The sequence below is a fragment of the Panthera pardus genome, unplaced genomic scaffold (genome assembly GCF_024362965.1).
Source record: "Panthera pardus isolate Hobbes unplaced genomic scaffold, ASM2436296v1 HiC_scaffold_19, whole genome shotgun sequence".
Taxonomy (NCBI): Eukaryota; Metazoa; Chordata; class Mammalia; order Carnivora; family Felidae; genus Panthera; species Panthera pardus.
In genome coordinates, this window is record NW_026526754.1 from 15,041,396 (window position 1) to 15,057,633 (window position 16,238).

Here is a 16,238-nt window from a genome sequence, read left to right on the forward strand (position 1 = left end):
AAATATAATAGTTGTGGAATGAGAGCTATAATAGTTGTGGATTGAAAGATTTGATATTGTTAAGATGTCAGTTTTTCTAAAATTGATATACAGGTTCATTACAATCCCAATCAAAACCCATTAGGTGCTTTTCTTTTTCCTCTTCTTAGAAATTGGCAAGCTTCTTCTAAACTGTGTGCCAAAACACAAAGAAACTAGAATAACTAAAACATTGTGAAAAATAAAAACCAAGTTTGAGACTTAACACTTTTTAAGACACGTTACAAAACTGTAGAATTAAAGACAATGTGATATTGACATCAAGATAGAGAAATAGATTGATAAAACAGAACAGAGAGCCCAGAATATATACATTCAATTCATTTTTGAAAAAGCTGCCAGAGCAACTCAATGGAGAAAGAACAGTCCATTTTAAGACAGTGCTGGAATAATTACAATGCATTTGAAAAAAAACAAAAACAAACAAAAATCTCAACCCATTCTTCAAACTGTGTACAAAAAATAACTCAAAACTAATCATATACTTAAATGTGAACCCACAAACTATAACCTTCTTTAAGAAAATATAGGAAGGGGCGCCTGGGTGGCTCAGTCGGTTAAGCGTCCGACTTCAGCTCAGGTCACGATCTCGCGGTCCGCGAGTTGGAGCCCCGCGTCGGGCTCTGGGCTGATGGCTCAGAGCCTGGAGCTTGCTTCCAATTCTGTGTCTCCCTCTCTCTCTGCCCCTCCTCCGTTCATGCTCTGTCTCTCTCTGTCCCAAAAATAAATAAACGTTAAAAAAAATTAAAAAAAAAAAAAAAAAAAAGAAAAGAAAATATAGGAAAAAATCTTAGTGACTTTGAGTTAGGCATAGATTTCTTAAATACAACACCAAATGCATGATCCATAAAATTGTTAAAAATGATAAATTAAATTTCATCGAATTTAAAAACTACTTTTAAAATGACATTGTTAAGAAAGTGAAAAGACAAGCCACAAACTGGGAGAAAATATTTACAAAATACATACCTGATAAAGCCTAGTGTCCAGGATATAGAAAGAACATTACTCTCATGGGTCAATAATAAAAAATATTCAGATTAAGACATGGGCAAAAAATTTGCACATTTATCAGAGAAAATATACAGATTTCAAAAAGCACATAAAAAGATTTTCAAGGGGCGCCTGGGTGGCTCATTCGGTTACGTGTCCACCTTCGACTCAGGTCCTGATGATCTTGCGGTTTGTGAGTTCGAGCCCTGCGTCAGGCTCTGTGCCGACAGTTCAGAGCCTGGAGCCTGCTTTGGATTCTGTCTCCTTCTATCTCTGCCCCTGCCCCACTTGTGCTCTGTCTTTCTGTATCAAAAATAAGTAAATTTAAAATAATAATAAAAAAAGATTCTCAATATCCTTAGTCATTAGGAAAATGTAAAATAATACCATAAGGAGATATCAATATATAACTTAAAATTGATAAAATTTTTTGAAAAACAGACAATATCAAATTCTGGTGAAGATTCAGAGTAACGGGAACTCTCATTGCTGGTGCAAATGTAAAATGCTACAGCCACTTTGGAAGATAGTTTGGCAGATTTTTTTGTTTTTGTTTTTTTATAGGTTAAGCACACATTTACCATATGATACAGCAATTCCATTCTTAGATATACAAGAGACATAAAAAAACCTGTATGTAAAGGTTTATACTGGCTCTATTCATAGTCTCCTAAAACTGGAACCCACCCAAATGTCCATCAACTAGTGAATGAATAAGTTTCCCATTTTACTGTGGTGTAACCATTCTATACAACAGAATACTACTGAACATTAAAAAGAAATGGAGTATTGATACATGCAATAACGTGAATGAATCTCAAGCACTTTATGCTAAGTAAAAGAAGTCTTAAAATACATGCTGGATGATTCAGTATCTAAGGTATTTTGGAAAAGGCAAAACCATGGGAACGAAAACAGGATTTCAGTTGCCAACAGCTTCAAGGTGAGAGGAATTCTGCAAAGGGGAACAGATTAAGGACATGTTCTATATCTTGAGTGTGGTGGTGGTTTCATGGCTTTATGCATCTATCAAAATTGCTACACAAATAAAGGGTCATTTTTATTCATGTAAATTATCCTTCAATACATCTGACTCCAAAAAAAAAAAAAAACCCTCAAAAAAAAAAAAAAAGACTAAATGTTAGTATGAACTAAATGCTCTTTTTTTTTTTTTTTTTTTTAAACGTTTGTTTATTTTTGAGACAGAGAGAGACAGAGCATGAACAGGGGAGGGGCAGAGAGAGAGGGAGACACAGAATCTGAAACAGGCTCCAGGCTCTGAGCGGTCAGCACAGAGCCCGACGCGGGGCTTGAACTCACAGACCATGAGATCATGACCTGAGCCGAAGTCAGACGCTTAACCGACCAAGCCACCCAGGCGCCCCTAAATGCTCTTTTTTAAAGAGAAGTTTTTAGGTTTATAACAAAATTGAAAGGCAAGTACGGAAATTGCTTTATATCCCCTGCCCACACACATAGATAACCTCTCTTATTATCAACATCACTCACCAGAATGGTACATTATTTTTTTTAACCAAGGATGATAACTGCTTAATTTAAAAATTGGTTTATCTAAAGAATACCATAAAACTAGATGACATTGATGAAAAAAATTGATAACACAAACAAATGAAAATATATACCATGCTCATGGATTGGAAGGATCAATATAATTAAAATCTCCATACTACCAAAGCAATATACAGATTCAGTGCAATCCCTATTATAATACCAATAGTATTTTTCACAGAACTAGAATAATTCTAAAAGTTGTATGAAACCACAAAAGACCCTGAATAGCCAAACCAATCTTGAGAAAGAAGAACAAAGTGGGAGGTGTAACACTCCTAGATTTCAAGTATACTACAAAGGTATAGTAATAAAAACAGTGTGGTACTGGTACAAAAATAGACACATAGATCAGTGGATCAGAATAGAGAGCCTGAAATAAATCCACACTTAATCTACAAGAAAGGAGGCAAGAATATACAATGGAGAAAAGACAACCCCTTCAACAAATGGTGCTGGGAAAACTGGACAGCTACATGCAAAAGAATGAAACCTGGCCACTTTCTTACACCATATACAAAATAAACTCAAAGTGGATTAAAGGCCTGAATGTGAGATCTGAAACTATAAAACTCCTTAAACAAAACATAGGCAGTAATCTCTTGGACATCAGCTTTAGAAACATTTTTCTAGCTATGTCTCCCCAGGTAAGGGAAACGAAAGCAAAAATAAACTAAATAAAACGCTTTTGTACAGCAAAGAAAACCATTAACAAAACAAAAAGGCAAGATACTGAATGGGAGAAGATCTTTGCAGATGACATATTTGATAAGGGGTAATATCCAAAGTATATAATAATCTTCCACAACTCAACACATAATCCAATTAAAATGGGCAGAGGACTGGAATAGGCATTTTCCTAAAGAAGATGTAAAGATGGTCAACAGACATATGAAAAGATGCTCAATATCACTAATCAGGGAAATGAAAATCAAAACACAATGAGATATCACCTTATACTTGTCAGAATTGTTAGTATCAAAAAGATAAGAAATAACAAGTGTTGGCCAGGAACTCTTGTTCACTGAACGAGTGTTCATTGAACTCTTGTACACCGTTGGTGGGAATGTACATTGGTGCAACCTGTGTACAACAGTATTGAGGCTCCTCAAAACATTAAAAATAGAGTTACCATTTGATCCAGCAATTCTGCTGCTGGGCATTTGCCTAAAGAAAATGAAAACAGTAATTTGAAAAGATATATGCATCCCTATGTTTATTGTAGCATTATTTACAATAGGCAAGATATAGAAGCAGCTTACATGTCCATCAGTAGATGAAGGGGTAAGGAAGAAGCAGTATATATTAAGTATTATATATATAGTGTATATATATCAGCCATGAAAAAAATGAGATCTTGCCACTTGCGACAACATGGATGGACCTAGAGGGTATTATGCTAAGTGAAATAAGTCAGACCGAGATAGACAAATACCATATGATTTCACTCGTATGTGGAATCTAAAAACCAAACCAAAACAAAACAGAAGCAGACCCATAAATACAGGGAACAAAATCGGGTTGCCAGAGGCGCAGAGGTGGGGGATGGGTGAAATGGGTAAAGGGGATTTGGAGGACCAGACTTCTAATTATGGAATGAATAAATCCGGGGAACAAAAGGGACGGAATAGGGAATATAGTCAATGGTATTGTAGGAGTGTTGCATGGCGACAGATGGTAGCTACACTTGTGGTGAACACAGCGTAACGTATACGGTTGTCGAATCTCTATGTCATACTCCTGAAACTAATGTAACACTGTATGTCAACTGTACTTCAATTAAAAAAAATACCAGAAATAAATTCATAAAACAGCCAAGGTTTTAGTAACATGGTTGTCCTCTAAGACACTCATAGAATCCTGCTGAACATGTTTCTAACTTTTATTAACTGTAGAAGCAAAAGAGTCAAAGGAAAGAATTATGGGAAAACATCTGGGTTTACTGGTTAATAGGTTGTAATTAGTCAGAGGGCTTACTCGTATACTTTCCTTTCTCCCAGAAGCAGTGGGAACATCCTCATTTTGAGGTTCCATCCAAAGTCTTCTTGACTGGTAATCCCTCAACTTTGGCACGCATAAAAATTAACTGGAGAGCATGCCCACTGTGCTTACACTGTCTTCAGAACTCTCCCCAAATGCTAAAGAGAAAGAGTGGATATCCAGTATTGACACACAGGTCAGGAGGACATCTACAGAGACCTTTCCCTACTTCTGCAGGTCCTGTGGCAGAGGGAAAACTCATGGACCTCTGATGGCATCTGGCTTCACTGCCTTTTCATTTCCTTTCCTTCATCTGCAAAATCTCCCCAAGCGAAACATTTACTGAAACTTTCCACACTCAGTGAAGACTTCAGTAGGTCTCTAGAGGACTTGGCCTTATACTTTCAAAGAATATTGAACAAATTACAGAGATATATTTTCATACTGGCTTTTAATTATTTTTGAGCCTCTCAAGAGCAGATCCACTGCTCATTTATTATTGTGTTCCTGGCACCTAGTCCATTACCTGTTACATGAAAGATAATCAATAAATAGCAGTTTGTGAAAGAATGAGAAAGATCCATCATATATGGCTCAAGAAACCTATAACTTTGAATTATTTGAAAGAGACAGGAATCAGGTTTTGATGTATCCGCAATTAAATGATGTGCAAATATATACTTTGAATGAAAAGAGTTTAGCTTTTATTGAAAGATGTATTCCAATTGAAAAATCACATAGTACATGGAGTATCTAGTTCCATCTGAACCATTTTTCATCAATACACTTGGACTTGGGCAGTGAAAGTGCTTTCAAATGAATATATGATTTTACTTAATATTAATAATTTTGATTTTTACTCTTCTAATAATCCAGCACCTTTATAAAACTGAAATACTTTCTACTTGTTGGAGAAAAAAAATATTTTGTCCATTTTGTTTGTTTTCTGTTCTTTTGAGATGACTTCTATTACTCGCTAGTAGTTAACGCTCAAGCAGCTTCACAAATATGAGGGAACATTCTCTCTAATGTTTTCAAAAGATTTCGCCTTTTCTGAGACCAGGATTCCTGGTAATTCTCAAGACTGTAATAATATTCTCTTGTGATAATTTTATATACATGGATACCTTTATTTATAGTTTTAATATTAAATATTAGTGACTTAATTGATATAGGCATTATAAAATTTTAAGGTATACAGAAATGTATAAATGTCAAAGAAAAGAGTATACTAATAACCAAGAGTCACACAGCTCAGAAATAATGATTCACATCAGTGAATATTATTCCAGACATTGCTAGATATTCCCAGAGCAGGGTTTCCCAACTTTGGCAATCCCAACATCGGGGCTGTTATGATTGGGGGCTGTCCTGTGTATTGCTGAACAGGTAGCAGTATCCCTGGTCTCAATCCACTAGTAGCACTTTTCCCCTAGTTGTGACAACCAAATATGTCTCCAGAAATTTTCAGATGTCCCCTGGGGGCAAAACCTTCTCATGTTGAGAGAAGCACTACTCTAGACAGAAAAATAGAAACAGAGATTGAGAAATAAGTTTGCAAAACTTTATTAATGGAAATCGACAGAGAAAGAAGAAAACCAAATTGAAGCCAAGGGAATTGCTTTACATTATTTATATATCTCATAAATATATGTTCAACTTGAATGATCCCACTAAACCTTAAAAAAAGATTATGAAAATTTAAAACATTACAGAGTCACTAGGCTTTATGTTAAACTCATTTTTAAATTTTATACAGTATTGATCTATTGTGAAAAATAGGAAAAGTAACTCATTTGTCCTCTCCTCTTCTTTTTCTCCCCCACCTCTCCTTTTTTGCTAATTTTGCTGTTATTTGTATAGTTGTTTATTTCTTAATGCTAACTGCTAGTCTATCATCAGAGCCTCTCTATTCTTGAATGGTTTTTTATCTTGATTTGTTTCTTCTTGGACTGCATTGTCAGGTAGCTGATGTTTTCTGTTTTCCTCCAGAAAGACTCTTCTTGAGTGTTGCATTTCTTGAGTATGCACGTGCTTGGGAATATTTGTTGCCTCAGAACTCTAAAATAAACTTTGCAAGTTTAACTTTATATTATTTTTTTGGTAACAGCTTTAGTGAGAAATAATTCACATGCCCTACAATTCACCCATTTAAAGTGTACAGTCTGATCATATTTTAATATATTTGATCATTTCCGTACATTATAGAGTTATGCAGCCATCACCACAACCCAACCAATTTTGGAACATTTTCATCACCCCAAAAAGAAACCTGTACCCACTGATCAGACAGTCCCTGTTTCCCTCCTGCGCTGACTCCAACCCTAGTCAACAACATTTAGATGCAAACACAAGAGTATGTGGTCTTCGTGACTGGCTGTTTTCACTTAGCATGATATTGTCAAGGCTTATCCATGTTGTACTGTGTATCAACACTTCATTAATATTTATGACCAGATAATTTTCCATTGTATGGATAGATGACATTTTGTTTACTCATTAATCGGTTGACAGACGTGTGGGTTGCTTCCACTTTTTGGCTATTATAAATAATGCTATACATGAACATCCATGTATGAGGTTTTTTCTGGATACATGTTTTAATTTATCTTGAGTATATTTCTAGGAATAGAACTTCTGGGGTGTAAGGTAACGCTACATTTGAACTTTTTATTTATTTATCTTTCTTAATTTTTCTAACGTTTATTTATTTATTTTGAGAGAGAGACACACACACACACACACACAATGTGAGTGGGGCAGGGGCAGAGAGAGAGGAGAGAGAGAGAGAATCCCAGTGAGGCTCCACACTGTCAGTGCAGAGCCCAATGTGGGACTCGAACTCATGAAACCATGAGATCATGACCTGAGCTGAGATAACAAGTCAGACACTTAACCACCTGAGCCACTCAGTCACCCCTTCAACTTTTTAGAAACTGATGTAACATTTTAGTGGGTCGCACTTTGTGACTCACCATTTGTACATATTATCCTACTTTTGTCTGTGCTGAGACATGCGGTCATCCTGTCCTTCCACACCTTTTCCGGATAGCTTTTGGCTGATATTTCATTACAAAGTAGGCTTTTATTTTTATTGTTCCTCAAAAGGGTTTGTGCATGCTTTATTCTCAGATTTCTTTCAAATATGAGAATGTCTGCCTATTGCTTTAACACACAAAAAATTAGGCTGGATACGTTTTCTTTCTCTCAGAAATTTGTGGAGAGTGCTTCTTTGTCTTCTGGTATTGAATCTTGCTGTATTCTGAAGCCAAACTTATTTTTTCACCTTCTAGAGGATTGGCTTTTTCTGACCAAATACTTTAATATTCTGTCCTCAAGGTCAGTAACTTAACAAGGATGCATCTCAGTGTTACGCTTTGGCATTAATTCTCCCTCAAGTTGAATATCATATGGTAAACTATAGAAAGTGTGTATTTTTTAAACTGTTTGGTGTTGCAAACATGATCTAAATTTCTGCTCTCAGTTCATTAATCTGAACAAGGTAGTTTTTTAACTCTGGCATTTGAGTGTTTCTAACAATTTGACTCAATGTACTTCTTCTCAGTTAATCCATTGTGTTGAAATTTTATGTCAATCAAGGAACCACCAAAACTTAAGCATAGTTAAAAAAGATTGTTCTAAGTTTCTTGTTCTAAGAAATTCTTGTCATTGAAATTGTTTTTTTCATTTTGTCTGCATTGACTTGTTCAGCTGTCTGAGAAATCACAGCTGCCCAAAATGCATTAAATAATCAAAGGTGCATGTAGGCAATAAATAACTCTGCAGAAGTTACATTCATAGACTTGAGAAAGATATTGACTAGTGATTTGGTTAATTTCTCTTCCATTCGACAGAGTTTTGTTCCATTTGGCAGACTACGTATAAACCATTAAGGAGAGTGAGGATCAATTCTATTTTAACAGATAATCATAAAATTTTGCAAGCTCTACTATGTCTGATAATCCTCTACCAATAGGAAATTCTTTTTAATTTTTATATTTTTATTTTCTTTCCTTAGGTTCTCTTTATTTAATTTTCCTCATGGTTCTTCTCCCTTTTTTTTACCCCTTCCTCCTTTTCCTCCTCTTCTTTCACTCTCTCTTCTGTTCCTCTCTTTCCCTCCCTCTTTCTACTTGTCTACCAAAGAATTTGAGTGTATTTACTGAGATAAGTACAGTAAGCTTTCTTATTGCTACTTTGACAGAGGAAATCTTATTGTTTCATTCAACAAATATTTACTGAGCCCATATATTATACTATGCCTTCTCCACATCCTGAAAGAGAGAGAGAGAGAGAGCATGCATGCAGTGAACAGAATAGATAAAAATATCTGCATTTTGGGGGCTTGAGTTCTCTTGGAGGGTGATAGACAATAAAAAAGTAAAATATATGGTATGATAGATGCTAATAAGATGTGTTGTGAAGACAACGTAGTTGAGGCAGGGTGGTGTGGGATTGGAAATTTTAAATAGAATGGTCATAAAATGCCCACTAAGAAGGTGGCATTTGAATAAAAGTCTGAAGGAAATAAGGGAGCACGGACGGCATGTGTATATCTGTGAAAGAGTACTCTGAGACAGAGGAAAAAGCCAGAGTAGCCACGTAGAGATGGGAATGTAGCCGAGATGCTCATGGAACAGCAAGATGATTAAAACATCTGGAGCAGAGTGAGCAAAGAGAATGGCAGAAGACATTAGAAGATCTGGTGGTCAGATCATGGAGGGTTTTGAAAGGTTTTATTTTTTCAACTTGAATGTAATTGGAAAACATTAGACACTTTTGAGTAGAGGCTTGATGTGATCTAACTTACATTTTAATGAGATTTAACAGGGGAGGTGAAAGCAAGGAGGCCATTTATAAGACCATATCACCAACCCAGCTGAGGAGTCCTAGTGGCTTGGGCCATGGGCACAATGACAATAGTTGTAGTATGGGACTAATTCAAAAGGAGAAGCAATACAGTTTGCTGATGGGTTGATGTAGGTTGCAAAAGCGTCAAGAATGACACCAAGGTGCTTGGTCTAATAGTCAATTAGAGGCACAGAACTGGCATTTCCCAAGATAGAAAATATTGCTGCTGGGGTCAAGGAGTTGCAGAAGAATGTAAAGAACTCAGTTTTTGAACATATTAAAGTTGAGTTGACATGTTCAGATAGGATGTGGGGTTGTTAGTTTGAGAGTTCCAGGCTTCAGATATGTATTTGTAAGCCATCAGCATATTTAAAGCCATGAGATGGGCCAGCAGGAGTTATTGTGGATGGATAAGTGGGCATTCCAATATTAATAGGGATTGGAGGCATTCAAACATTAGTAGGTTGAAGAGGGGAGGAGGAAGAAAGAAAGAAACAGAATTACAACACTAATGAGAAAGGCAAGAGTGTTGGTGTTCTGGAGCCAAGTGAAGAAAATGTTTCAAGGAGGGGAGAATAATCAACTACGTTAATTGTTGTTGATAGATTAAGGTTAAGTAAGGTGAGGGCTGAGAATTGACAAAGGACTAGTATCTAGAATATATAAAGAACCCTGGGAAATCAACAGTGGAAATAAAAAGAAACAATGCAATTAAAATAGGGATGTTATGGACTGAATTGTTTCCCCACCCCCAAAGCTTATATGTTGAAGCCCTAACCCCATTGTAACTGTGTTAACTGGTAACAGAGTTACCAGTCTTTAAAGAGGTAATTTAAGGGGCGCCTGGGTGGCTCCATCGGTTAAGCATCCGACTTCAGCTCAGGTCATGATCTCAGGGTCCGTGAGTTTGAGCCCCGCGTCGGGCTCTGTGCTGACAGCTCAGAGCCTGGAGCCTGCTTCAGATTCTGTGTCTCCCTCTCTCTCTGACCCTCCCCTATTCATGCTCTGTCTCTCTCTGTCTCAAAAATAAATAAACATTTTTAAAAAAGAGGTAATTTAAGTTAAATGAGGTCATAAGGCTGGGGCCCTAATTTGATTGGTCTTGTGGTTTTTTGTTGTTTTTTTCTTAACGTTTATTTATTTTTGAGACAGAGAGAGACAGAGCATGAACAGAGGAGGGTCAGAGAGAGACAGAGAATCTGAAACAGGCTCCAGGCTCTGAGCTGTCAGCACAGAGCCTGACGCGGGGCTCGAACTCACGGACCGAGAGATCATGACCTGAGCCAAAGTTGGACGCTTAACCGACTGAGCCACCCAGACGCCTCTAGTCTTGTGTTTTTATACAAAGAGGAAGAGACATCAGAGGGTTCTCTCTTCCCACCTGTGCACAGAGGAAAGGCCAAGAGAGAAGGTGGCCCTCAGCAAGCCAGGGATATAATGGGTAAAAGAGATTTCACCAAAGGGCTACAGATGGCAATTAGCACATGAAAAGATACTCAAAATCATTAGCCCCTGGGCAAATGCATATCAAAACCACGATGAGATGTCACTACACACCCTTCAAAATGGCTATAAAAATAATGATACAGAATTCTGACTAGGATGTGGAAAACCAGCTCCCTCACACATTGCTGGCGGGGATGTAAATAATACAGCCACTCTGGAAAGGACTGTGGCAGTTTCATAAAAAGTAAAACACGCAACTCTCCTATGACTCAGGGATAGCATTTATCCCAGAGAACTGAGAATTTATGTTCATACAAAAACTCTTACATGGATATTCATAGCGGCTTTGATTGTAATAGCTGAAAACCAGAAACAATCCAGATGTCTTTCAACAGGAGAATAGTTAAACAAATTTTGGTACATCCGTACATGGAATACTGTTCAGCAACAAAAAGGAATGAACCATTGATTCGCACACCAACTTGGTGTATCTTCAGAGAGAAATCTGAGTGAAAAATATGTCAGTCTCAAAGGCTACCTACCTTCCATTTATGGAACATTCTTCGGATGACAATAGAGAATAGGGGTTGTAAGAGGGCTACAGAAGAGTGAGGGCAGGAGGGAAATGAGTGTGTCTATAAAAGAGAAGCATTGGAGGCTACTTGCCGTGATGCAGATGTCCTGCATCTTGACCGGTATCTGTGAATATCCCGGTTTTGATACACTACAGTTTTGCAAGATGTTAGCGTTGGGGAAAATCTAGCTAATGGATGCACAGAATCTTTCTGTGTTATCTCTTACAACCGCACAAGAAGCTACAATTATCTCCAAATTAAAACTCAAATGCAAGAAATTATACTTCCAGCTTTTGAAATGACTCTTACCTCCAGAAAGATCCATTTGACTAGTAAATTATCCCTTGCCTTGGCATTTCTGTATTTCACTTCATTTTATTTACTTTTAAGAAAGGTAGTGTTCCCAAACTTATCGAGTTGTGTACATTAAATACGTACAGCTCTTTACATGACAATTATACCTCAATAAAGTGGGGCAAGAAAGAAAGGTAGGGTTAGTGTGTCATATGCCTTTTGCTTTTATAAGTAAAAACAGTGCCTTAAAAAATAATGGCTTTTTCAAATGTTGTTCTTTTTTGAAAACAGCTTTATTAAGGTGTAATTTACATACCATATAATTCATGCATATAAAGTGAACTATTCAGTGACTTTTAGTATAGTCACAGCATTGTGTAACCATTACTGCAATCAATTTTAGAACATTTTTATTATGCAGAAACAACTCCCCACCCCTTAGCCCCTGTTATTCTCTAATTGCCTCCTCTCCCCAGTTCCAGAGAACCACTAATCTAATTTTCTGTCTCTATAAATCTGTTATTTTTTTAAGTTTATTTATTTATTTTGAGAGAGAGAGTATAAATGGAGGAGGAGCAGAGAAAGGGAGAGAGAGCATCCCAAGCAGGCTGCATGCTGTCAGCGTGATGCAGGGCTCATTCCCACGAGCTGTGAAATCATGATCTCAGCCGAAATCAAGAGTTGGATGCTTAACCCACTGAGCCACCCAGGCGCCCCTAAATCTGTTCTTTTTAATGGATAATCTATTAATGATATAAATAAAAGTTTATCAAAAAGAATATTTTTTAAATTCTTTTTTTTAAGTTTATTTATTTTGAGAGAGATAGAGAGAGAGCGTGAGTTGGTGAGGGGCACACAGAGAGGGAGAGAGACAGCATCCCAAACAGGCTACCCTCTGCCAGTGGAGAGCCCGACAAGGGCTCGAACCCACGAAACTGTGAGATTATGACCTGAGCCGAAACCAAAAGTTGGATGCTTAACCAACTGAGTCACCCAGGCGCCCTTTAAATTACTTGTAATCTTAACATTCTACTAAGCTAAGTTTCCTAAATGAGCTCTTTTTTACTTTGTGTATGGAATTCAATCCTTAGTACATCTTCCTCTTCTATGTAAATAACTGTCTGGATCCCAGTATCCATTGCATTTTTTTTTAATTTGGGAAGAATAAAAGGTGGAATTCCTGAAGGAATATTTCCAAGTTTTGAGTACCCTCTACTGAAGTTAATTGAAAAGATACGAATTATTAATTACTGAAATTTTTTAAATTACTAGTTAATTACATAGAATAACACGTCATGAATTGTTTTTGTTGGGGTGATAAAAGTGGTCCTATTCTCCCGATTGCAGGTGATTGCATTCCAGTCTGCCACTGGATGCAGCTTAAGGATTTTTGAACCACCTTAGCCAGGAACTCTCTCTTCAAAAGACCTGCAGCTTCCTGCTGGCGCCCGCCTGCTGGGCTCTGCTTTGCTGGGCCTCCTGCTCTTTCCCCTCCTTTTTCGGAGGCAGTCCACGTTCTCCTGGGTGCTTCTTAGCACAGTCTGGAAAGAGCTGAGATATCATACGCCATAAACATTTGATCATGGAAATATTGGCCTTTGCTTTCTTTACCATTGTTTTGAATTAGCAGCAATTTCCTAATCCAATAAAATGGTGTCTTTTTTTTCTTTTCTTTTTTATTTTTTTAACCTATTGTGAATCTGTACAATAAGGTTTGCTAACTGGGCTAAATAGGCATGATGATGTATGTGAGAATGTTTAAGCTACCTAAGGTAATACATTGTTTTCATTACTATAAAAACATTCATTGTAAAGATAGCAGCAATTCAGAAATTGTTTTTTTTTGTTTGTTTGTTTCAGCCAGCTTCCTGAAACCTTCTGCAGGATGCTTTATTGGGTTAGGTGTGATATAGAAATGAAACAACTGAAATATTATGTCTTATAGTAATATTATCTCATGTAGACCTTTAAGGAATTCTGAGTGTTCTTTTTAATCTGACCGAATGAAGAAGATTCGGTAATGTTCCACAACTTTAAGTTACAGCTTTGATTTTCATATACATCACATTTCAACAGAAAGGCATTTAATTCCTTTTAAAAATAGGTCAGGTAAGAGCTTTTAAGAACACAAATGTGTTGTTATCCCTGATTTGATGTTTCGCATTTCCTTGCAGTTTTTCCTAGAGATCAAAATGTCTAAGCATAGAAATAGCTGTAAAATGGAAATAAGACTAGGCTTGGCCAACTCAGATAATATACAGTTTCATTTGGCTGTAGAAAAAAAAAAAAGCCCTCAAAGTATATTCTCAGCGGAATAAATGCAGCTCTAAAATTGTTCACAGATGAGCTGAGAATTGACTTTTGAATCAGGTCCATAAGAAAAACAGAAAACGTAAACTGGATACAGCCACCGCTTGTTTGGTCCAGGATTTATAGAAAATAAATTAAAATCTAAGGAACGGAGAGAAGCTGAGGCAAGTCTGCGATTTTTAACTCTAGCTATCTGTTCCCTGCTAACATAATGAACCATTGTTTTGAAATTACTGTTTTCTGACTTCAGTGGATCAATACGTCTTCCAGGAAGGTAATTTAGATAGAATTTTAACCAATGTTGTGAGTGCGTATGGAGGCAGGTGTATATTTATATTCCGTGTGTCGAGAACTTGCTGGTGGCAGCAGCAAATACATAGTTCATTTCTCGGGTGGTGCTTCTCATCAGCCACACAGAGACACTTGGATTTCGCTCTTGCCGCTTCAGTCACTGCATTTATACTTTATTTCCCATGCTGTCTGCTGTATAAGTCCCACAATATTTTCTCAAAAGGAAAGTTGTAGGTATAACTGCTCTCCCCCAAAAAAAACAGAATGGGAAAGTGAAGATGAGAAGTGGCATGTGGTCAGAAATTATAATTCAATTAATAGTCCACATAATTGTTTTCAAATCCCTTAATTTATACCCCCAACCTTTTGCACATTTTCTCCTTATATTGAGCATTTTTAAACTTTTCGAGAGCCCTTTCCTACTGTTGATCACTTCACTATTACAAGCAAAGTAAAAGATAATTTTGAATGGAAAGAGCATTTTTGTGAGAAGATCAGGAAAGTAAGTAGTGTCTTGATCTTTAATTAGGTGAGAATATTTTGAATGCCAGTCTCAGTTTAGAAAATCACAAGGCCCATTAATGAAAACAGTTAGTTGAAGGCGTAACTCTGTGAAGTGTGTGTGTTAGAAGTGTCAGAACAAAAAACGCTTTGAGCTTCTTTAGAGTTTTGTTATTCAAAGGAATGTAGGTGTTTCAGTTTTCAAGTTATAAAAAAATTAAGTCTATTAGTGAATATTTGGGAGATTTTTACCACATCACTTTGGCAGAGGGTGGTATTTGGGGTGAGGCTATTTTTGTTACATAAAATGTAACATTCGGACCATTTCTGTAGTGATCATTCCTCTCATATGTTGGAAGGAATCCAGGATCACGATCCTTGTAAAATCTCCATTCTTATGCCCATGTCCTGTAGACTAAGTATATAGTTAATAGAAAAAAGAAAAGCGGGTTTGTATAAATTAGCAATATTTTTAGTAGCAGAAATACTAAAAATTGAAAATGTAATTATGCCATTCATTTCATGAATTTTTCTTTTTGATTTTTTTCCTTTTTTTTTTTTTCAAACAGGATCATTTTGGAATTCAGCTTCCTTCAATACTGAGGCTTCATACCTTCATTTTCCTACTTTCCATGGAGAACTTAGTGCAGATGTGTCTTTCTTTTTTAAGACAACAGCTTCATCTGGGGTATTTTTAGAGAACCTGGGGATTACCGATTTTATAAGGATAGAGCTACGCTGTGAGTCTCCTTTTCCTTAGAGGCCTGTGGAATTCTATTTAGTAGTAAATCCTTTAACTAATTGTTAAAGTACTGTGTTTCTACTTTATCAGCTGAATCTCTTCATTGTGTCCTTTTGAAAAAAATCTGATATTGTTAGCCTTTTTGCAAGAAAATAATTTAATATTTAACACGATAATTTGGGAATATAATTGGTATTCTCTAGAACCAATTTAAGAAGGGTTTTAAATTCAGATAATTAAAATTTTTTAAAAACTAAATTCTCAGTCAGTTACAAAGTTAATTAGATCCCCAGCCTTATAATTTTGGTATACGCTTAGACCACCATTAGTATCTTAATATCAAATGTATATTACGTGCTTTTAAAATTATAGAAACTTTGAATCATTGTAAAAATTATTTTTACATAAAAGGCCAGAGCCTATTTAGTTTTCTTATTCTGGCCAAATAGCTTTACTCTTTTCTCAATATGAGAAATTAACTCTGAGGATGAATTTTTTTAAGATCGGAGTTTTTTCCCAAATGTGTTTGACTGTCTTATTCCCCCTCTGTCTTTTACTGACGTCATCGGTTCCTTCCATAAGATTTGAGCCCTTATCTTTATATTTCCTGACTGCTATGCTATGGCGCTGTTCCTAAAGAGGACTCC

At 36.5% G+C, this 16,238-nt stretch overlaps 1 protein-coding gene across 5 annotated transcripts in view; it reads left to right on the forward strand.

Moving 5' to 3' along the window:
• CNTNAP4 (contactin associated protein family member 4) overlaps positions 1-16,238 on the forward strand; it is a 251,582-nt gene that overhangs the window by 198,597 nt on the left and 36,747 nt on the right. For all 5 annotated transcript variants that reach the window (XM_019413125.2, XM_019413122.2, XM_019413123.2 and 2 more), the window contains one exon: positions 15,419-15,589. In XM_019413125.2, coding sequence (XP_019268670.1) covers positions 15,419-15,589 — 171 coding nt within the window. The remainder of the gene's footprint in view (positions 1-15,418; positions 15,590-16,238) is intronic.